Genomic DNA, 25,035 nt, shown 5'->3' with positions numbered 1-25,035 from the left:
GCATTTTTCACTAATATTGAGATGTCACCAGCTGTAAGTGAAGTACGGCAAATATAGACCTATGCTTAACGCTCAGGGCCGTAGCAGTGAGGGTTCTGTAACGTGCCAAAGTCTGTCGCTAAATGGGACCTTCGTTTTTAAATTCCAATCAGAAAGACCCGTTATTCTCACTTCCAAACTTATTTTAACGTCTTAGGTTTGACATAGCACAAGCAGGTCTCGAACTCACGACCTCCCAGTTACGAAGCGAACGCTCTACGACCAAGCTACCGCTGAGAGAGAGATCCCACGTCTTTAACCTGAGTAGACAATGTGTCCTTCTTTAAATTGTTATGAGGGTTTCAACAATCACGTTTAAAGTAGGCATTTCGCAAATTCTATGGTCGTTATAACGATCATAACAATTATTAGGTCGTTCTTTACTCACCGATTTTCACTACGGATTTCTCCGTTTACCTAATCAATATCGGGCTCACGGCGGGTGTGACTGGTCGACAGGGGATGCTTACTCACTTCGTTATCTTGACTTTTTCATTGTTAAACTATGTCATGGCTGTTCGGTGATCCCACCTACCGTTTTTACACTTCATATGTTACACACCGATTCAAAAATGACTGAATGATGTTTGACATCCAACAAAAATTATCCTAAAAAGTTATGTCCATATGGTTGAGCATCACTGAAGAGACATCATTTGTCGAAATGCGCATCTGGTGCATCAAAATTGGTACCGTATAAGTTTTACAAGCTTCTTTGAGGTTTTGAATGCATGTAATTACACTATCAAGTTCTTGTGCAGATCCCATTTTGACTATGATTTGTAGGAACACACCTCGTATTTGTACAAAAGTTGCTACAGTTTAAACCAAAAAAAAGGGCCTCCGTGTCCGAGTGATTAGAGCATCACGCTCAAATTCACACGGCCTGGTTTGAATCCCGCTAGCGCCAATAAGTGAGAAAGTTTCCCAGTTTGGTCGGTGGTCTCTTCCCAGATACATTGCATCTGGGTTCTCTCTTCCACCAACAAAAACTGGGCACCACCAGATAACTGAAAAATTGTTGAGTGTGGCGGAAAACATCAATCAATTATATAAATAAAAAATAATATGATTTTGGTGAAAATATTATTTTAGAGGGTATATATCGGATAGGTTGCATACAATTTGAAAGACGAATCAATGTTATAATATTCTTGGTAAGGCCACAGTTTTTTTATTTCTTGGTTTACGGATCCGCCTACCATAATTTCTGGGGAATCGGAAAAAAAAATAAACTGGAAATTTCTACTTTTTTTTAATTCCGCCGATTCTATTCAAAATGACAAACCGAAAATAAAAATAAAATGCATTTTCAATTTTATGAACAGAAAATCGTGAAACGCAAACCTATTGATTTGTAATTGGTAATCACTATTCGTTTTGCGAAATATCTTTATTCCGTATTTTGAAAAACCATGTACACAGATATGGCCACGCACGATGACAGTAACGATACCTACATCGTTCTTGTCGACGAAACAGATGGCAGATGGCAATTTGTCACGAAAAGAAAAAAACAGGAATTGATAGAAATAAATATTTCTCATACAATTGGCGGTATTCTTGCTGCTACCATAACACGAAATGCAGTGCTATTTGGGTGTTTAAAGATGACAGGAAGGTACAGTTGTTAACGACTTTACTAGATAGGATGTTCTATCGTTAAAGTGATAATGTCCTATGGACCCGGTTTGAGTGTGGTGAGGGCCTTTACTGAGACACAGTTTGATTATTCTAATCAGTGACTTTATACCACAGCAGTACATGTCTTAATAAATGTATTTGAATACATGTACGTGCATCTCTGCTGTCAAAAATCCTAACAGTTTGAGAAATTGTTAGATGCTTTTGATATTATAATGAACGCCGCCTGTAAAAATTTGACCAGATAAAACTCAGAAAGGTATGCATATTTCTCGTAAATTTAGTATACCTTCTGTAATAATGGAAAGAATTTGAGTATCAAATAAAAATTAAAAACAAGAAAAACTTTTTTCAAAAAGGTAGTAGATAATTCCATGGGCATGGCTATGTGGGAAAAAATGGGGTTAAAAATTATTTCATGGGGGTATAAACATTCTGAAATTAAAAATGGAATTACAACATAAAGTTGTTATAGTGCTTATATTAATTTTTTTTTTCTTTATGTTTACAATTTGTAAATGTAAAATATTTATTGAGCATATACAGCAAAATTACTGAACAACATTATATAAATACTGGATAGTTTACAACATCCAAGAGATACATCTGTATGACCTTATACATTCTCGGCTTATGTTCTACCAAAGTGTAACATAGATACATGTAACAGTTATCCACTGAATTTGAAATTGCCTTCGTTTTCAAAATTCATTACAAGTCACTTTAAAGAATTTTTTATCTAATATTTTTTTAAATACATGTTTTGTTTATTTGTACTCACGAAATTAAATGTTAATGATTTATTAAATTGAAAATAAAACAACAATAGATATTAAAAATGTTTATTTTATTTTTATTTATTTATTTTTTCTCCTGAACGATCCTAATTTTTTATTTAATCCGTAAACCAAAAATTTAAAATACTGTGGCCAAAGTTATTGTTATTTATAAACATTATATTGCATTTTATAAATATCTATATAAATGTATATCCCTGGTTCCGCGAAATCTACGTGTGATATCAACAGGAAATAAGAGATGTCGTTCAATCCCTGTTTTCCGATAAAAAGCTGATATATAACAGGAAGAATTTATTCTCGCAAAATCGATCAAACACTGAGTAATAATGTGTTTCACTTATTTATATTTTCTGGACAATTTTCATCCGTAACGACATTGATCATGTCTTCCGTAAATGTTACACAGCTAATTGAAAAAGAAAAACTGACAGACTCGCCCACGGGATTTTGGAGAAACGAAGAAAATGAAGAACAAATAACTACAAACCCCGTTTATGAAAATCGTTTAACAGAGACAGGAAGTGACGTACTATCGGCCAATCCAGAATGCCAAACAAAGACAGACGAGGAGGTGACAAACACATTGAAAGACATTGAGAAAGACTCAGACGAAAGTCCATTAGGGTCAGACCAGCAGCGGAAGAGAGAAGACGATGATACGGTAGAAGATGCAGATGAGACAGATTACTTTGACAGTGAAGATGAGTACTGGGAAACTCACAGGGATGAGGGGTATACAGATGAATACAACGAATATCACTACCACCCCACACAGACAGGCAAGGACGGCAGATACAGTAAGATGTACTAGCGTTCTTTAAATAAAACCACCCGTTAGTTGCTATTTGAACTGTAGTTTGTTATTATACGTCTGTCCTTCTATGTATTTAATTATCCCTAAGGGTTTTTAATTGGTTTATAGGTTATTAGGGTAATTATATCATTTCATTAGGCGCTATATATTAATAATAATAATTATGCATTTTAATTCTGACACTATGGATATTTTATTCACATGTATGTGCACATCTATTCTATATTATCTTTTCTCTCACATTTGTAAAGCGCTTTTGAGAACTAATGTTGATAGGGCGCTATATAAATCTTTTAATTACAAATTACTGTACAAATTTTAACGTTTACAACATTTTATTGTTAATTTCAATAATGCACGAAGAATGAAGATGTGAGCTCGACATTGAACAGCGGATTTGATATACAAAACACATTTTAGTTAACTTAAACTTAAAAAGACGTCGTACGTGCAATATAATTATGATTGACCGGCGAAAGGGAGAAGTAGTGGATTTAGAGTTGAATTGTGATATCAGACAAGTAGAATCGTAGGCTTACTTGTGTTCCTTCTTCGTTATTTTTACATGCGAAGTTAGATATTTTTATGTTCAAATTAAAAAACTCACACATTGTTTTCTTTGTAGTAGTACTGAATGGTAAGAATGTACTACTGAATTAAAGAATTGAACCTTTGTAGTGAAAGATGACCCCCTCCCCTCGATTTAAAAAGTTCGGGGGAATATTTGAAGATAAACATCATGTCCGTCCCCAGTCTGCCACCTTCCGCGATTTAGGGTTTTGAAGATTGGCCAAAACATAGCCTTATGCATCTTTAAAAAGAATTATCATTATTTTTATTATTATTTGCTTGTCAATGGTACAATTCTTGAAACTATCTACCCCCATCACCATCACCACCACTTTGAAAAACGTTACTACAAGCCTGAACATTATCTCCTATTCAGTGACTTTCTTAAGTTCCTTCAATCAGATATTTGACTAAAATGGAAAACTCCTACATGATATCCACTGTTTTATGGAAACCATGTTTATCAGCTTTTGAAATTGTTAAATTTACATGGAAATAATAACGCAAAACAAAATGCTGAAAATAAAATTAGATAAGAACATGATAGTTCCTCATGTCGGATTGTGCACTTTTATTTTGGGATTTGCATGCTAGGTACTTGTGATTGAAATAAGGAAGGAAGTGATCTGACATTGCAAAAAGTATCATTGCTATTTTGGTGAGGAATACTCTTGAGGGCTGTTATGTGCTCGCCCAGATACATCATACTTCCTTATGTACTCGTGGAAGTACAATCCACAACGAAATGCACAATTTATACAATTTTTCAATGTATCGGTAGATAAAACATGAAATCATATGCTACCAAAACGGTGGGGCCTCGACCATTCACAAAAAAATGAATTTTATATGATGCCACAGTAATCAGCTGTATTTCTTCTTTACTTTCAATTTACAATCAAAGTACTGAAAGTGCAAATATGCAGCGAGGAATACATACCAGTGACTACTCAATTAATTTAATGATAATGTGCAACACCGAGATTTGCAATTGAAATATAATTCAACAATAATGAAGTGACGCAATTTTGCATGATATTGCATATATCATTTCAAATATGATATACATGTACCATCATCAATATGTTACATTACTACGTACATGTATATAGATATACACCAAGTCATGTGACTTTAAAATGACCTCGTAGAAAACTATAACTCTCCTTCAATACCAATAGGAGTCTACATAGATCAATATATCCAATGGCTTGAAACATTCATTAAAAAGATGCTTATATACTGAGGCAGTCCCGTGGGGATCCGGGTTAGAATAGATCCTCAGTACCCCCTTGCTTGTCGTAAAAGGCGACTAAATGGGGCAATCCTTCGGATGAGACCGCAAAAGCCGAGGCCCCGTGTCACAGCAGGTGTGGCACGGTAAAGATCCCTCCATTCTCAAAGACCATAAGCGCCGAGCACAGGCCTAAATTTTGCAGCCCTTCACCGGCAATGGTGACGTCTCCATATGAGTGAAATATTCTCAAGAGGGACGTTAAACAATATTCAATCAATCATATACTGAGGTAAATTTAAATGTACAGTTTAGTATAATTCACACATATGACGTTGATATAGTCTTGGAATTACTATCATCGGTGTTTACCCAGCAGTCTATATTGTATTGTTTATAGGAGTTGATCATTGTTCATTATCTTCGTAAGTCTTTTGATTTTACACACCATGTACATTGTATCTTATACGTATGCTGTAATTGCAGGCAGGGGAGTGAAACAGTACGAAAATTTGCCCCTTTTCAGGAGATCCATAAGGAAGTTTGCTGCAGATAACAATTTTGAAGTAAAAGACGTCATTGCTGACGGAAATTGCTTGTTTCGATCCGTAGCGGATCAACTGATGATCAATGGTTGTAGTGGATACACTGAGAAAGGTTTACGACAGACGGCGATAAAGTAGGATAATAAATGATGCATTTTTACTCGAGCACAGTTTTGAAAAGTGTCAATTTTTAACCATTTTTTATGATGAACATAGATGAAATAACGTTGTACAAGTATATCGAGAGATGACAATATTTTGTGATAGGTATCTAAGAAGTAACACCACATTTAAAGATGGCGTCCATGCATCGTCCTTTTTATCCGGGGAAACATTGGAGGGATACCTTACCAGAATGGAAAAGCCAGGAGAATGGGGCGATCACATTATTCTCCAGGCACTGGCTGACGTCCTAATGTTAGATATCGTCGTTTTCAATGTTTTCCTGGATGACATCAGAACTACGGAAGTTACTGCTGAATTAGACACAGATGGCATGAAGACACTCCGCATTTATCTAGGACATTTAGGAGAATTTCACTATGTGAGCCTGAGGCCAAAACAATGGATGGAAGACTGGCCATACAGTAATTTTGTAGGGATAATATAGGGGTGGGGTGAATGGGGGTTGAATGCTGCTCGTCTCCTTTATCGTAAAACGTTCAGAGAAGGTTGAAAACGCATGTTGAAATCTTACATTGATCAGAATCTCTTTTTCAAATGAACTCGATCTCTTGTTAATAATCTACACCTATTCCATACACACGTAGCTATTGTAAGAAAATAAAGTATTAAAAGAATTATCAGTTTGTTTTGACTGCTGCTAACTTTCTAATCAAAATTAATGCTATTTCGAACATACACGTGAGGCAACAAAGCTTTATCTATTTTGTAAAACAATATATTAACATAATTTAATTTTTTATTTTATTGTATATCTTTTCAGAAGCCCTGATCTTAAGATTGCAGACAGTATCTGAAGATATGGATGTAGAAATGAGAAAAACTTTGATAGAAGAAAAAGTCTTATCAATGTCCCGGGGAACACGCATTTCTGAAGCTACTTTGAACGATATAGCTCAATTTGCAATACAGACGACATGTCGAAAAGAAGGGAGAAAGACGGGAAAATCATTCACGGTCAAGGGCATAGCGGAGGATTTCAACCCACAAATTACTGAAGAAACAGAAGGTTAATATGACCTAATTATTGATTGTATAAATGACCGTCTTAATTGCTAATACGCTTTCATTGACCTCCTTATCATATTAATAATAATTATTAGTTTTATATAGCACCTTTTCCAGCGTATGCTGCTCAAAGCGCTTTACAATCCATTATTACCCCGGCAGACCTTATATCAATCTAGAACTTTCTCAGCCTCCTGGGAAGCATACAGTGCAAGTTGCCATTACAAGCCCTAGAGCACTAACATTCTAACAATATCTTTCACTGTATATAGCCAGGTACGCCTTTTCCACTTGGGTGGAGTGAGGAAAGTCATGTAAATGCCTTTCCCAAGAACACAACGTCGGCCCTGCGGACTCGAACCCACGACCTTTCGGTCGAGAGTCTGACGGCCTAATCACTAGTGTTTACTACTGTTTGTGACTACCATGAACATTTTATGAAGCATTCTTACTCTCAAAAACTGATACCATTTATAATATTTTATCATCTAAATTGTTTAGAAACGACTGCCTTCACATTTAGAAATTAACATTATAATTTTCAGGAGAGAAGGTAATCAATATTTACATGTAAGCAACATTTTCAATGAAGAAACGTTTTGAAATATAGTGCTTGTATTTTCTTTTTTCATACCTTATCAATAGAATTGTAAAGGCATTACTGATTTGTCAATATTTTAAAGATTAATCACAATTGCCATTCCATTTTATATTTTGCAGTTTCTCAAAGAAGTTTAATTGAAAATCCTTTGCATACCGACCACCTTTCCGGAATTCCTTTACATCAGCTGACATTTATCATGAAACATTTAATTCCTCACTGTATGTCATGGCCACATTTCTTTGGTGACGGGCGTCTTTTCCGCAGTGGAGAGCACCTTTGGCATTTTATCGGAAGCGCTGCGGATGGAAACTCTTTCGTGTTGCAAGACATCACACATACACAAAAAATGCATAAGCTGTCAATGGACGACAGGGAAAAAGTGAAAATCGTAGTCCTGCAGCCAGATAAGACGGCTTTTTGTTTCAAGCCAAAAAATTATAATATATCCCCAGCACCAGTATTTGCGGATTGTACGGATACACATCCTGGATATTGTAGAATAAGACTTTCTCCGACACAGTCGAACAATTGTAGAAATGATAATATTTTGCGGTCGGAATCTAATATATATCTAAAAGCAAAAAACATACCTGCAGACATACTTTCACAAATAGGTATGATAAAATGTCACACAGAATACTTCGGACTTTTCTGTCCAGTATTCCCTAGATTTACTCGATGTTGGTGTGACAGAACGAGAAAGTTTGACTTTCCGTCTAAGAAGCTCGTTGACTCCATTATAACTAGCGGATGTACAATAATCCCCAAACCACACCCAAAGAGTTCAAAACCAGATGTGGAATGGAAATTCAATTTTTCTTTGGCTGAATATTTGTTGTTTTCAAGTCTAACAGAATCTCAACAAAACGGATTTTTCGTTTTCAAAGTTTTGATTGACAACATGCTATTTCACCTCCACAAGCCTTTGAAAACAAAACATTTGAAGGCGATTTTCCTGAATTCTTGTGAAGAAATGCCGATAGATGCTTGGGAAACTAATTTCAGTGGGTGTGTCCTTTACACATTAGGATCACTATTGTTTTGTTTAAGAGCAAGATTCTTGCCCCATTACTTTAACCCAGATAACAACCTCATCGACACTTTCACAGAAATGGATATTGACGCAATCTATGTTCATATTGAGTCTATTCGTTTATTTCCAACTACTTGTGCTATGTTTGTCGCCGAAAAACATGGCTATGGATACGGAGAAAATTTGGTGAGACATGTCCTGTCTGATCTAGCATATTTCACTCAAGCAAGAGACTTGTATATGGTTTACAATAACACTTTTGTCCCATTATCACTCGCTACAACAAAGTTTTTATCTAGAAAAGGTCACTACGATGCTGCTTTTAAACTGATAAAGGATATCTTTGAACAAGGGATTTTGACACCAACAACAGAAATGAGGCAAACATCTATTAGCTATCAAGATTTTTTCGTTTCTGCATTATTACAATTACGTCAAAAGTCTTCCCGTACAATTCTTGCAAATATGTACGACAAAGCATTTGGGACAAAACTTTTGGACATGTTCTGGAAAGAAACTGATTTTTCCTTACAGAAGTTTTTACCTTGGAAAATAGATCATCGGCTTACCTGGATTGAAATTCCTAGAGAAAAAGCAAGAGATCTCACAACAATAGCAAATGTTCTATATGGACACAGTTTGAAAGAATGTGATAAACGAAATAAAATACTTGCAGAGCTTACGGTTACAGCTGCAATACGATGTATCCGGGATACTCTGCGTCAGGACATTCTAGAAATTAGTCACATTGAAGACCCAGAATTAAAAGAAGAAGTCGTTGCGCAAAAGCGTAGCATTAAAGCCAGACTGAAACTATATTACATACAGGTATATGATATATCAAGTATAGATTACATGGTTTATCCTTTGAATGAACATATTTCGGATATAGAAGAGCTTTATGAAGAATTTCCAGAAATGTCGGGAATTTTGAGCTCAATGTTTTCTTACTTGGGACAGAAGCAAAAAAGTAGAAAATATGCTTCAAAGTGTACCTCTTATTTATATGGGAATGCAAAATAATTTCATCAGATAAAAGAATAGACAAAAGTTCTTACTTGATTTATACCATGTTTCAATGCTTGAACTGCCTTGATGACACAAATAAGGGATTACGCAGTGTAGATGATGATAAACCATAACGGAAAAGGGCTAGCTGCTGGCAAGAACTCTAAGGGAAAAATACCCGGCTTACCCAGATGAAATGCTTTAATTCTTAAGAAATCCGGTTCCTGGCAATACCAAAACATGACTAAAATATTATGAATATAATAAAGAAGTGATCAAATTAAAGGCATTTACGAAGACTGAGGCATAAATGAAACTTTTACAAGGATTACCTGATACGAATCTGAGAAGGGTGCCAGTGCCAATTGATACACAACTTTTTAGATATATCACACTGTATATGTGACTGTACAAACCACTTATCATGTTATTATATTCATGGCTCATTCATGTATTGTAAAGGCACCATAAATGCTCAGTACTAATAAAGGTATCTTATTAGATCATGCCTTACAGTTTTTCTAAGTTACAAGTATCAACAAATATTTCTGTCACTAAATTTATTGTATTACTCGGTGATGATAACTGATTTCGCGCTGTTGTCAAACTAGCGGACAAGAAACTGCATTATAAAATTTAGTATAATTTTTCTATATTTATTGTTTATATTTATAAAATCTAAACAATCGATAAAGGTGATGTTTTTTAACAATATCGGATAGTACCCGATTCAGATGCACGGACTTTTTCATGGTTAGTGAACACATGTTGTTTATTGAAGTGTTCGTACGCACGAGTCTTACTGGCCAATACTGTTTGGAGTAAGAAATGTAAAAGATTTGTTTGGACACTATTCGTTAAAGGCAACACTTTAGTTTTGACAAAAATTATCCTTCTGCCATGCCACGACTCGGCGAAAAACAACGTAATCGTGCTGTTGGGATGCTTCAAGCTGGAGTGGCACAATATATCGTAGCAAGACACTTTGGAGTTCATCGGAACACCATCCAGTCATTATGGAGACGTTTCCAACAATCTGGTAACACTCGGGATCGACCACGTTCTGGGCGTCCTCGTGTGACGTCGCGTCGACAGGACAACCACATTAGACTTGTGCACATGAGAAATCGTTTCCATACAGCAAGTTTGACTGCTCGCAGCATTCCTGGACTTCGACCAATCAGTCCAAGAAATGTGCGTAATCGTCTGCGCGAGCACAACATCAGACCAAGACGTCGAGCGGTGCGCCCAATACTGCTTCAACGTCATCGTATCGCTAGACTAGCGTGGTGCAGACGACATCTGCGATTCAGAATACAGAACTGGGCCATTGTTCTATTCATTGATGAATCCAGATTTCATTTGGACCGCCACGGCCATTGTAGAGTGTATCGTCGCGTTGGGGAGTGGTACCAGGGCGCTTGTGTTGTGCAACGTTGACAATTCGATGGAGGTAGCGTTATGGTGGGGGTTGGAATAACAGCACGTGGAAGAAATTTCACCGGCGTACGCTACTGAGACGAAATTATTCAGCGCCATGTGATACCCTTCATACAGAGACAGCAAAATCACATCACTCTGCAGCAAAACAACGCAGGGACACATGTTGCACGTGTAGTCAGGGACTTTTTTGTTCAACAGAATGTCGATGGCTTGCCTTGGCCTGCTGTTTCCCCGATTTATCGCGGATCGAGCACGTCTGGGATGAAATGGAACGACGTTTACGCCTGATTTAGGCCAGGCTTTAACCAACATCTGGAACAACATCCCTCAATCATTTCTGAACACTTTAGTGACATCAATAAGGCGCTGTTGTCAAGCATGCGTGAATGCAAATGGTGGTCACACGCGTTATTAACTTTGTTAATTCAAGTTCGAATACCAGTCTTGTAATTGACGTTATTCGACGTTCACATTAATGGATTATGAAATGTTTTAACGAATACATTTGTTAACAGTATTACAAAAATTAAAATTTGTTCATTGTTATTTTTTATTATTTTTTCACACATTAAATAATGCACAGTTTCTTTTTTTCCGCTAGTATACTTTGATGAAGTGTATTTTTCCATTTTGATTTAGAAGGTCCTCATTGATAAAATTCATTTTCGGAGACATTATTCTCAGCATCAGTCTATATATGTGCTACATTTCTTCCCTGATACTTTGTCTTCCTGGCAATATCGGATAACACTTGCTAGAATAGTTACCATTGTGAAACGCTATCTACAGCTGTACATGCACTTTCCAATTATTAATGTAAATAAATTTAATTAAAAATCCGATTCAAAGTCATTTATTATGTAAACTATCTATTTCGTATTGCTTATGAAAGGTGAAGATAACGAACAGCGATGAATTTCACAAATCCCAGAAGCAATACAAAATAGATAGTTGGGCAAATACGAACCTCTGGACGCACCAGGGGTGGGATCGGGTGGGCAGGAGGAGTAGGCATCGCCTGTCGACCGGTCACAACCGCCGTGAGCCCTATATTTTGATCAGGTAAACGGAGTTATCTGTAGTCAAAGTCAGTGTGCAACGAACGGTCTAACAATCTGTATGACACACGCCAGACAGCATTTGACCCAAGGATAGGTTGTACTGGCAAACTAAATCAACTTGTTTGTTAGTAGCTTGCCTCGATTTCAGCTTCTCCATTGTAAACTTCCAATATTTATGTGGCAATATTCCATTATCACCTGCATATGGTGTTTATATTTCTCAACTGTTTCGATGCAAAAGAGATTGTTCTGCGTATGGTCAGTTTTTAAATCGAGGAAACCTACTGACAAATAAGTTAATGGTACAGGGGTTTCAACAGTGTCGATGAAAGTCAGTATTTCGCAAATTCTATGGTCGTTGTAACGATCTAGTTTGCCAATACAACCTATCATTAGGTCATATGCTATATCATATACCTAGTAGTGTATCAGCTCTGATACACCTATCTTGGCTAGGGTGAGACAGCTGCAAGTAGGTAGGGCTGTCCCGCCCTAAGGGCTGAGATATCTCTGTCTCGGCCCGTTATCAAGGGGCTGTCTCGCCCTCAAATTTCAAATGGCTATTTCTTCTTTAATCTTTTGAAATCTAACATAACTACATGAAAAAATGATGTTAGATACATTTTTTTTTCAAATATAATACTTTCTTCCACGACAAAATTTAATTTAAGCAGAAAAATTAAATAAAAACGTTTTCAAAAACAGCGCTAAATTGTAGCGAGTATCTAAGCAAAGGGGGGTAACCCAAGTAACAATTGTTTATTTAGAACAATAACACGTTTAACTTCATTTCAAAACAATCAACGTAGGCAACAGAAAACAGTAGGAGGATTATGGAGGGTGTATCACCAAATGAAGCATTTTCAGAAATTCCTGGTCCTAATGGAGGTGTTAATTTACGGCAATTTTGATTTAGAAAACTGCTTTAAAACGATTTCTGAAATCTAAAATCCCGAGGACTTGGCAATAAAACGAGAAAAGCAGAACCATTATCTTCCGACGTATTTCAACGACTTATAGATGCTAAACAGATGGGAAACGGTAAAAAAAAACTTACTTCAGTATAAGGTAACATTCCCTAAGCAAAGAAATAGCAGCATCAGATGTGTAAACATTCCCGTTCATACGATGACGCCACGGAAACAAAGTTCTACAACTCTTACAAATTATGTGAAATAATGAAAACGGGCGAGTTTGGTAAATCCGAAAAAATGAATAAAAATAATTCACTTATTTCCAATTTTAGTATTAATTAGCAAGCCCCTAGGAGCTGCTTAATAGTATATACATGTACATGAACAACACATCGATAGATATGACGAGTTTCTCAGCCAAGCAGTTCAGTTAATTCTAGACCACATGAGGGGATGTCCATAATTAATCATCCAATTATCGCGACCAGCAATGAAATAAAGCTACAAAACCCAGACTTTAGCATGTTTCACAATGCCAATAGTACTGGAAACATAACTATTAAAGCAAACTCATTGAAGGAATGAAATAGTCAAATATCGTTGTACAGTATACCATGTATTTATGTTTGGGTTAATACCCCCCCCCCCCCCCCCATTTTAAAAAAAATATTAATCAACTTGTTGTGTTTTAGGTATATGATATAAAAAATATCACACTCTAATGTTGATCTCGGACCTGGGATTGCCCCTCGAATGATCTCGGCCCTCGCCCTACGGGTTCGGGCCGAGATCAACTCTCGGGGCCAATCCCAGGTCCGAGATCAACATTAGAGTGTGATATTCTATATGTCTGACATTTTTCATACCGATTGTTGGACCGTTCTTGGCACATTGATTGTGACTACGAATAACAATGTTTGCCTGATCGGGATATGCGGCGCACGGCGAATGTGGCCGGTCAACAGGAGATGCTTGCTCCTCCTGGGCACCTGATCCCACCTCTGGTGTCTCCAGGGGTCCGTGTTTGCCCAACTATGTTTTTTTATTGCTTGTGAGATTGATCACTGTTTGTTGTCTTCACCTTTCATTAATAAACATAATTGCCCTACCTGAGGAAATAATCAAAGTTATGTAGAAATAAAGATAACGAAAGTGATCACACGAGTAGGACAAAGAAGGACTCACTAGAAGAGGGATCATGTATGTAGAAGAAATAGGCATCCCCCGTTGACCGGTCCCGCCATATGTAAATAATAGCTTACGATGTAAGCAAATGGTATAGCAAGAAGACCGATTATGTGTATAAACAGAGAGAAAAAATGTTCATATCAGTTTTAAATATCCCCACTAACATATAAAATATACATTTATACAGGTTTCCGTTTTGTGTTTTCGAATTAATTGCACGTTTCTCTATAAAACTCTGTCTGTTAAATGGTGTCCCAATATCAAGGATCATAACTCCCTTGGCATACAAAAGATCGTTTCCCCGATTTTCGAAAAAGAGTTCTCTCACTGGGGGCCGTCAGGGAAGCTCAAACACTCATAATCAAAAATAGTTCAATTAGTTAAACGCCGTAAAATGGCTGAAATATTGCCAAAACGGCGTAAAACCATAATCAATCAATCAATCTCTATAAAAACTACAAGATTCCATTGTTATCATGCGATTCATGTACATTTTGCTTTCCCCTAATAAAGACTTTCAGAGGCAGTGAAGCAACTCATTCTCTTTCTAAATATCCAATAACATTATTTTTTGTATAGACTGCATAAATTCAAACAAAGCCGTCATTCACATTGGTGATGCAGTTTTCACACCTCTTAGAGGGATTTACAGAAATTGTATTTTAACGTAAATACAGTGAATAGATATAGCTCATACATGTTCATATGTCCCAAATATGCGAAGCCCCTTCAATTCTATATACATTGTAGATACTCGTTCACTGCGTTATTTATAATCAACACTTGCCTCAATTTTGCAATTTCCGTCCTCGATTTATTGCAGAAAGTTTGTGTATTAAGATTGAATTAGTATTTTATATAACAATACCCTTATGATACATTGTAGGATTGTTTTCCCTATTCCCAATTAATTGATGGCAATAGATGATCTCGCAAAATCAACCTCAAATACTATGTATTTTGGTTGGATTTTAAGTTACCCCAATGAAAATTGATATTTCAATATTTCAAATGTAGTGTGCATCTTGTATGATCCCCTTTTTACATGTAATTGTATCCCATTTCCATTCGCAATGACCGTGTAGCATTTGACAGAGTTGCGAGAATTCATCATCGAAAAGAAATTTCTAGACCTGCTTAATCGTTCTATTTCTTCAAGTAATGAATTTTCAAGCTTGTCTTTTTTTTTCTTTTTTTTTCTTTTCTTTTTTTTTTAGGAAGAATATGAAATTGCGTGACCTCTAATTTCTATTAAGAGGATTTCAAGAAAAAATGACACACTTTGTTTTTTTTCTGTATCATTTTTCTGTACCAATTCCTCATATGTTTAAAGACACATCTGTAATGACCCTCGATTACAATTAGTCGTCTTTCATTTTTCAAAAGTTTTAAAAGAATTTTAAAATTGATAAACTTTCAATCGAATATTTTAGAACTGCCTATTTTGTCTTTTGAGATTTTCCTGTTGCCCACCCCTCAATTGAAATACAAAACAAAACATTACATTTAGTGAGCATACTTATTCAATCGTTTTATAGCACCAAACTTCAATTTATTGAAAACTAGTGACTAATTCTATGAATAAAAATGCGTATTTTTATTAATGATATGCAACGGTCAAATTTAAATAAAAAGTTTCTATACATCCCTATAAACGAAACATTATAAATATATACTTTCCGAATTTGAATTAATTCAAACCTTCCCGATGAAACAGTTATCTTTCTTGAAATAGCAAGACCCACATAATAAAGACAGGATCTTTTTGTAAGAAAATTATACAATTAATATATTTTTCTTCCAGGAGCCATAACTTATCAGATCTTTCTCAGAAAAGTGAGAAAGGAAACAGAAATAAAAACAATATGCGATGTGCCGTATGCAATACCAATACGAAAATGTAGTTTTACAGAATTTTAGTGTAGGGTATATAAATGAAAAGTAAATCAATTGATTTGCATATTGACAAAGCGTTTAGATATATCGAACAGAAATACATGTCCTGTTATGGAGCCTTCTGTTGTAAACACAATAGTCAAAACAGACTACATTCTGTTGTAAACACACGATTCAAAACAGACTACATTCTACTGTAAACACAATAGTCAAAACAGGCTACATTCTGTTGTAAACACAATAGTCAAAACAGGTTACATTCTGTTATAAACACAATACTCAAAACAGACTACATTCTGTTGTAAACACAATACTCAAAACAGACTACATTCTGTTGTAAACGCACGATTCTAAACAGACTACATTCTGTTGTAAACGCACGATTCTAAACAGGCTACATTCTGTTGTAAACGCACGATTCAAAACAGGCTATATTCTGTTGTAAACACACGATTCAAAACAGGCTACATTCTGTTGTAAACGCACGATTCAAAACGGGCTATATTCTGTTGTAAACTCATTAGTTAAAACAGGCTATATTCTGTTGTAAACACAATAGTCAAAACAAACTACATTCTGTTGTAAACACACGATTCAAAACAGGCTACATTCTGTTGTAAACACACGATTCAAAACAGGCTACATTCTGTTGTAAACACACGATTCAAAACAGGCTATATTCTGTTGTAAACTCATTAGTTAAAACAGGCTATATTCTGCTGTAAACTCATTAGTCCAAACAGACTACATTCTGTTGTAAACACAATAGTCAAAACAAACTACATTCTGTTGTAAACACACGATTCAAAACAGGCTACATTCTGTTGTAAACACACGATTCAAAACAGGCTACATTCTGTTGTAAACACACGATTCAAAACAGGCTACATTCTGTTGTAAACACACGATTCAAAACAGGCTACATTCTGTTGTAAACACACGATTCAAAACAGGCTACATTCTGTTGTAAACGCACGATTCAAAACGGGCTATATTCTGTTGTAAACACAAGTGAAAGAACGGGATACATATATATATATATATGTGTGTGTGTGTGTGTGTGTGTGTGTGTGTGTGTGTGTGTGTGTGTGTGTGTGTATAAGTTGGTATCTGTTGAATCAAACGTGTATTTTTGGATATAAGGACAGTTTCTTCTGAAAATAATTTAGGGAATAGATACATGTATAGTAGATGTCACTTTGTATAAGTCACAGACAGGCACCCCGTCAAATCTACCTACATATGCGCGCGTATGTCACTTTGTATAAGTCACAGACAGGCACCCCGTCAAATCTACCTACATATGCGCGCGTATGTCACTTTGTATAAGTCACAGACAGGCACCCCGTCAAATCTACCTACATATGCGCGCGTATGTCACTTTGTATAAGTCACAGACAGGCACCCCGTCAAATCTACCTACATATGCGCGCGTATGTCACTTTGTATAAGTCACAGACAGGCACCCCGTCAAATCTACCTACATATGCGCGCGTATGTCACTTTGTATAAGTCACAGACAGGCACCCCGTCAAATCTACCTACATATGCGCGCGTATGTCACTTTGTATAAGTCACAGACAGGCACCCCGTCAAATCTACCTACATATGCGCGCGTATGTCACTTTGTATAAGTCACAGACAGGCACCCCGTCAAATCTACCTACATATGCGCGCGTATGTCACTTTGTATAAGTCACAGACAGGCACCCCGTCAAATCTACCTACATATGCGCGCGTATGTCACTTTGTATAAGTCACAGACAGGCACCCCGTCAAATCTACCTACATATGCGCGCGTATGTCACTTTGTATAAGTCACAGACAGGCACCCGTCAAATCTACCTACATATGCGCGCGTATGTCACTTTGTATAAGTCACAGACAGGCACCCCGTCAAATCTACCTACATATGCGCGCGTATGTCACTTTGTATAAGTCACAGACAGGCACCCCGTCAAATCTACCTACATATGCGCGCGTATGTCACTTTGTATAAGTCACAGACAGGCACCCCGTCAAATCTACCTACATATGCGCGCGTATGTCACTTTGTATAAGTCACAGACAGGCACCCCGTCAAATCTACCTACATATTTTTTTTAATTTGTAATATTTATCCAACTATCACATTTTATATCAAATTAATTTATCGCATATTCATCTACATACATATACACATCTCCATACATATACGTACATGTACATATATACACCAATACATACATAGAAGATATGTACACGCATTAATGTGAAAGTCGTTTTAAATATAGAAGACAAAAGAACAGAAGAAAGGAAAGAAAAGAAGAGAGAAAGTTAAATAAATGAAAAAATACGTAATAATAATGTCTACATACTTTATTTACTGAGTGATTCTATTGGTATATTTTTAGTATTTTCCTTCAACATTTCTATTTCCGTCCTTGATTCAACGCGGAAATTTTTTTCTTTATTTCGACAGAATACGGTTTTTGTTGGAGGTTTAAAGAATATACTTATAGTAGTAATGTTTCTTCAAATTGTAGATATCCTTTTTGACTGATGGATGTTGATGGCTTCACAGAATTGTTACACGAAAGATTTTGCAGGTAATGTGTTGCAACACTTTGAAAAAACGTCCGAAAAATCTTCATCGTTCTTGCAAGGAATATGGCACACGAAAAAACAGTTATCCAAGAACAAAAACGTTCAGGAAGAAAATGTCAAGGACAATTATGAAAACAATCTGACAGAAACACATACACCTTGTATTCAAAATAGTGTTTCACCGTTCAACGCATTGGAAACATGCTGTGAAAATGTAGATTTCTGTGACTCTTCAGAAAGAGAGATCGGAAAGGAACTCGGTGAAAAATATGATGATAACGATGCTACAGACTATTTTGATAGTGATGACGAATACCAGTCGTCTCTTAGAAAAACATCGAGAGAACAACACATTCCCTTTTTGTATGGAGGAGACCAGTTTAATGGATATGAGACGGATGGAAGATACAGTAGGTTTTTTATAACGAAAGATATATCTGTAATGCTTTCATTTGATTAATGTTCTGTTATCTTTATGTAATGGTAGTTTTACATTATTGTACAAAGAGGAAGCATACATGGTTCGGTAAATATTTGATCTACATGTTCCCGGTATATTTGTATTTCAGTGGTATTATTATAACTATTGATATTGCTTTCTTCTTATCAAACACATTGTACCACTAGCAAAGTGCAATGAAAGCAACATGTAGTATTTGCAATTTAATCCACAGGCGAAGGCATGGAGCAAATCAGGAATATGCCGGTGTTCATGAAATCAATCCAAAGGTTCGCCTTAGACAATGATTTTGAAATATGGAATGGTCAAGCTGATGGCAACTGTATGTTCCGATCAATTGCAGATCAATTGACTATAAACGGCTATTTTGGACGTAACCCGGAACAACTTCGTCGATTGGCTATTGAGTAAGTAAAGTTCAAGGTATATGTCTGAATTGAATAGAATTAGCCTAAAATTCTACCAAAGTATATATCAAATATGTACAGTTAGATTTGTGTCAAACCTCACAAGATTGTATACAACATTACTACTTGGTGTTAGAATATGTACTGTAAACACTTTAATTACCGGTTAATGCGACTCAGAGGCTAGAACCTTTGCTTTGTGACCGGTAGGCTGTACATTCGATATCTGTTCTTAGCTAGGTAACGTCAGTCCTAAGATGTAAAATAGGTAGTTACTACTATTTCTCCAAAAGCTTTATTAAAGAAATTAAATCTACAGTTCTACAATAATAAGTTTCAATTCAAAAAGAAGCAGACAACTTCGGATGTGCTAAAAAGTGTAATATTTATTAGTTTTACAATAATCGAAGTCGTTGATTGTGCTTTTTGAATATTTCCATGGCTGTATACTTCAGTACTTCCTGTTATTTATTTTTACCATTTCACAAGTTAATGTTACAATCTCTGACTTTATAACAATGTTGGATACATCTCTCCTCAAAGAAAAAAAAATGCATTTCAACGTTTTTATATATCTTTCTTATACCTATTTACATTAATGACATACTTATTTTAGAAATCACTATTTTGCAGGCGAAGTTAGTCATTGAAGGCGATATAGCTATTTAGTTCGAAGCAAAGAAAAAAACTTATTTACTAAAGGGAAAACTATTTTTCTTAGATACTTAAGGGAAAATCCTTTGCAACATGACGGCTGTCCAATTGAATCTTTCTTAAGTACCGAAAAATGGGATGAATACTTAACCAGAATGTCATATTCCATGGAATGGAGCGACCATATAATGCTGAAGGCAATTGTTGATGCTCTCCATCTAGAGGTGACCGTATTTAACGTTTTCAGAGACGACGTTCGGCATACAGTTGTCAAATCATCAAGAAAAAATGTTCCTATGAAAGAGTTGTCCATCTACCTTGGCCATCTTGGGGAATTTCATTACATCAGCCTTCGCCCGAATCAGTGGAGGAAATTCTGGCCATATAGTATGCACATTTAGTTTTTACTGGCAAACTAGAAAAGGAAACAATTGAAATTCAAATTATTACGTGTTATAATTTTAAAGAGTTTAGCATAATATTTGTATGAAACGTATTTAATTCATTTTATTCAAGGGGCACTTGTTCATCGAATGCTCTTCTGGTCTGACAGAAATACATCTAGAATTGATTCAACACAAATCAAAGAAAAGTGTGCATCTTTAGAAAACATGAAATTTGTAAAAGCAAAATTGGAGGATCAGTTTTCGTCGCTTCAACTTATAGCGAATTCCACGGAACAGATGAACAAAGGGGAAAATGATCAAAGATCACTGATACAAAAGCACAACTTCCTGTCTTTTTTCAACACATACGGCCTAGATGATATTCAGCTCGAGGACTCAAACGGTGTTGTAATTTCAATCGTATTTTTCATCGATGAAAATAAATGTTCAATATCTAAAACTGTACTAAAATTGACCAAATTTACTTTTGCAAAAAATACCTAATTCATTAAGAACACTTATTCTATTTGAATATATAACGTATCTTACAACACACAATAATGTAGTTTTACGGTACAATTTGATTTCAAGATCCCTTAATTACCTTACAGATTCTCGCCAGTGTCTCATTGAAGATCCACTACATGTTGACACCCTCACCGGGATTCCATTGCCTCATCTCAGTCTCTTTATTCGCCACGTATTTGCCAAGGAAATGATCATAGAATACTCTTTGTTAACTAGGCCTATAGTGATTCAGGGGCAACTATTTCAGTATATTGGGACATTTGCGGTTGGCGATAATGTTGCACTTAAAGACTTGTCATACGGAAGAAAACCATTTCTATTTCAGTGCAAATTCACGAAGAAGGGTGCCACCGTTGCTGCTATTCAGGATGTATTAATACTGTTTGAACGTCATTCTATTCAGGGTGATTCAGTATCAGTATTGCATGCCGACTTCTGTGATACACATCCTGGTTATTGCAGGCTACGACCATTGAAGATACATTCAACCTTTCCAACTAGACAGGTTCCTGACCACGATGGTGAAATGTTCCTTTCAAAACCAGACCTCCCATCTGGCATCAGAATTCCTCCGGGTACTCGCAAATGTTATCCCGGATTTGTTTGTCATACATTCCCTCCTGTTGCAAGAGAATGGAGTCAGCGCAAAAGGAAATTTAACTGGCCATCTGCGATACTCGTCGAAAAGATTTTGTCTGTAGGGACATGTACTTTGATCCCAAAATGTCATTCAGCAAGTTTGCATCCTGATATTGAATGGAAGTTAGACTTTTCGATGGCATACTCTTTCATATTTTCACTAGGTCTCAGTAATTTTCAGATCGATGGATATTTTGTTCTGAAAATTATCATCCAAGAGATGAACTTGCATGTTCCAAAACGACTGAAAAGGAAGCACATCATTTCCGTTTTTCTCAATGCATGCGAAGATATACCTCAATATAAATGGGAGACAAATTTCGCTGGATGCCTTTTACATACCTTATCTTTGCTGAACAAATTTTTGAAAAGAAAATTTCTGCCCGACTATTTCGTTGCTTCGAACAATATCATAGATTCGTATAGCGACGATGAGATCAGAACACTCTGTGTATACATGGAGGCTATTCGTGTTTTCCCCACAATGACTATTAGTTTTATTGCAGAGAAATACGGATATAGATTTGGTGCATATTTTGATAAATATGTTTCGAAAGGTTGTCCTGCGTTTCTGAAGTCGAGAGATCTAAGCAATGCATTGATGAAAACATTCATTCCAATAACATACGGAGTATCAAGATTTTTCGCTCGTTTGGGATTCTATAGAACGGCATACCGATTAATTCAAGACGTATATGAAGACATGTTGCTCACTCCCTCTCCTGAAGAAAATGTGGGCGTGAACAAACCAAGCTTTGCCGAATTTTTTGCAGAGGCCTTGCACAAGTTCAAACAAAAAACATCAAAAGGAATTCTAGCTCAGATATTTGATATGGATCACAAGTCAGATTTTGTGGCACGCTTTACGCGTTCTAAGACAGTAGGTGAAGTCGTTCCATGGGAAGTTGATAACAAGTTAGCTTGGATGGAAATGCCTGAAGTAAGTACAAGAGACTTTTCTTCCATGGCTTCCTTTTTTTACGACCTGAGCTTTTCTCAATACAGAAAGGAAAATGTTGTCTTAGCAAGCAGTGCAATTGATACAGCGATTCTTTGTCTTCGTCGTGCTATTTCCGAAGAATCTATCAATGAGGACGAAATTGAGGACATGGAACTAAAGAGGGAAATAATGGCACAGCAAAGCACAAGGAGGAACAATCTGAAGTTAAGATTGTTTGACTTTTATGTACACGTTTATTATATCTCTAATTTGAATATAACTACGTTTCCCATATCAGACTACATGCTGGCTGTTGAAGAATTATCAGAAGAATTTCCGGAAAGGTATGAAGTCGTTGCTCAAATGTATTATTATATACGCCGAGATGACAAAGGTCGTGAATACCAGAGAAAATTTAATGAATACTTTACAGGAAGGAATAGGGATGGATTAGCACTATACTGACCGAGTTTTCTATAACTTTCAGTTTTAGATGCATTTTTATTCTAAAAATTAGTCTATGTACCAGGAAATAAAATTTGTAAGTTTAAAAATATACTACACATTCTTCTTGATATCAATTGAAATAATATTTCAAACGATTTGTGAGGATTATTTTCAAATATATCATGGTGTTAGCCAATAAAGATTTAGGGTGCATAAATAGTGACCGCCCACCTCTAGTGTTAGGGGTCCGTGTTTACTCAATTCTAAATTTCTTATTCTTTCTGGGATTTATTTATGAGATTATTCATTATATGAAATTTTTTAATCTTTCTATAAGGATTCATTTGCAAAACAAGGTTATGAAATCAGATTGTCTTCGATGGATTTAATCAATACTTTTCTGGAAGTATCATAGATGGGTTGATATTGTTCTTGACATCCAGTGCTAAATGCATGCGGAATTCTTATATCAAGAATTATATTTAAAAAGGGCTGAAAAATTGAATAGTTGGTTTTCATCGAATCGTTTTGAATGATATTTTAAGCGTTTGTGAAGATTATTTGAAATATACTGACGGACTTTTTGAAAAATAGTGTATAATTTTCTGTGTTATTATTGACTCATTAAATGAACAAATATTTGTGCTATGCAATCTTTTTATGAGGAAAGTCTAATAACGATTGGTTTTAAACGTTATTATAATTCCCCATGAGAATACACGTGAAACGGTAGTCACGAGGAGTGCGTGAAAATTTTTGTTTTTGTCACTAGTATCACAAAACGCATATAAGGGCATGTAGGCAACGTGTCGTTAACTGACCGACACTCAGAATGGTCCTTTGGGGAATGCTCTGTCACTCTTCCAACAATGACCTTCCACTTTCTTGTGGATTCTGATGCAGATGATTGCGTACACGTCTACCTAGATTGTCCCACAAATGGGGTTTAAATCGTTGGACACAGCAGGTATATCAAGAAAATTGATACCGTTTGCATAACGGGGCATGAACAATTTCATTTTCCATTTTTAATGTTTGGAATGCTTCATTATTCTTTGCTATGTAAACAAGGCCCATGCTATGTGTTTTGTTTTGATAGGTTGAATATACTAGTAAAAGTTTCCTTCAAAGCAAAGTTAATTCTGAATACAATTAAAAGGTTTCTAGTGTCTGGCACATCTCAAATTGTTTAAAACATGATATTTTCTATTGAACAATCTGTATGTAAACGAGCCTTGTTTACATAACCAAATTTGTAAGTGCTGTATCTCACTTGTAACTCAACAACTGATATTTAAATGTTGGTTGACCATTGAAAATACTTCAGTTAAGCATTGTAAACATTAACAATGGAAAAATAAAATTTGAAAGTTTTCAGCTGAAATCGTGTCCAAGTCCCTTTATTAAAGGATTTTGAGTCAATATTGTTGTGTGTGTTCGAGCATTGTCATGCTGAAAATTTAATCAAATGTGTTGTCCATGCTGCTGCTGCATTAATGATACTAACACAGACTGCAGAACTTCCGTCTACAAACAATTCGAAAGCTAAGGTTCAATTACCAACATTGAGCGAAAATGTGTTAATCGCATCTCAGAACATGACGTTGTCTTCGCTTAACCTGTTAAGTTCAAGGCCACAACTGTCAGCATAACATTTATGTACATGACGGCAAGCTTAGACTCTGACGTCAGTATCACTAACGTTATATCTGAACTCGTTGATTCAGCCTCTGTCTAGTCCACTTCACTCCGTGGCGTTGGTAATGATTAAGTTGCAACGCAATATAAGGCCTTCTGTGAAAGATCCCATGGCTTTTCAATATTCTGAATGTTGTTCTTGGGTGAATGAACTTGCCATGGCGTCTAATCGTTTGCCTTGTCTTAATCGCAACAGCTGTAAATTGCCGTACATGTATACGTTTGTTGGCGTGGTGTTGTCAAAAAAAAAATGCACGATTTTCTCATTTTCTGCTTCTTTTCTCTTAATTTTTGACCGGTCGCCAT

The 25,035-nt window shown here is 36.0% G+C and overlaps 2 protein-coding genes across 4 annotated transcripts; both read left to right on the top strand.

The window, feature by feature from the left end:
* Positions 1 to 2,764: 2,764 nt before the first annotated feature.
* Positions 2,765 to 9,985, top strand: LOC125655301 (uncharacterized). Of its 2 annotated transcripts, XM_048885547.2 has the most exons (5): positions 2,767 to 3,280; positions 5,588 to 5,780; positions 5,914 to 6,233; positions 6,593 to 6,838; positions 7,558 to 9,985. In XM_048885547.2, exons 1-5 carry the CDS (start codon positions 2,866 to 2,868, stop codon positions 9,495 to 9,497), a joined length of 3,114 nt encoding a protein of 1,037 aa, XP_048741504.2. In that variant the 5' UTR covers positions 2,767 to 2,865; the 3' UTR covers positions 9,498 to 9,985. The 2 variants fall into 2 exon arrangements, with proteins under 2 accessions (XP_048741506.1, XP_048741504.2); XM_048885549.2 differs by lacking the exon at positions 7,558 to 9,985 and having other exon boundaries at positions 2,765 to 3,280; positions 5,914 to 6,241; positions 6,593 to 6,735.
* An 8,126-nt stretch (positions 9,986 to 18,111) lies between these two features.
* LOC125656075 (uncharacterized) lies at positions 18,112 to 23,138 on the top strand. Of its 2 annotated transcripts, none has more exons than XM_048886657.2 (5): positions 18,112 to 18,980; positions 19,245 to 19,437; positions 20,159 to 20,478; positions 20,608 to 20,885; positions 21,089 to 23,138. In XM_048886657.2, the coding sequence occupies exons 1-5, from the start codon at positions 18,530 to 18,532 to the stop codon at positions 21,194 to 21,196; spliced, it is 1,350 nt and encodes a 449-aa protein (XP_048742614.2). In that variant the 5' UTR covers positions 18,112 to 18,529; the 3' UTR covers positions 21,197 to 23,138. The 2 variants fall into 2 exon arrangements, with proteins under 2 accessions (XP_048742614.2, XP_048742613.2); XM_048886656.2 differs by having other exon boundaries at positions 18,130 to 18,980; positions 20,608 to 20,880.
* The last annotated feature ends 1,897 nt before the right edge of the window (positions 23,139 to 25,035 follow it).

This window comes from Ostrea edulis, chromosome 7, assembly GCF_947568905.1.
Source record: "Ostrea edulis chromosome 7, xbOstEdul1.1, whole genome shotgun sequence".
NCBI lineage: Eukaryota > Metazoa > Mollusca > Bivalvia > Ostreida > Ostreidae > Ostrea > Ostrea edulis.
This window is presented reverse-complemented; position numbering and strand designations above follow the sequence as displayed.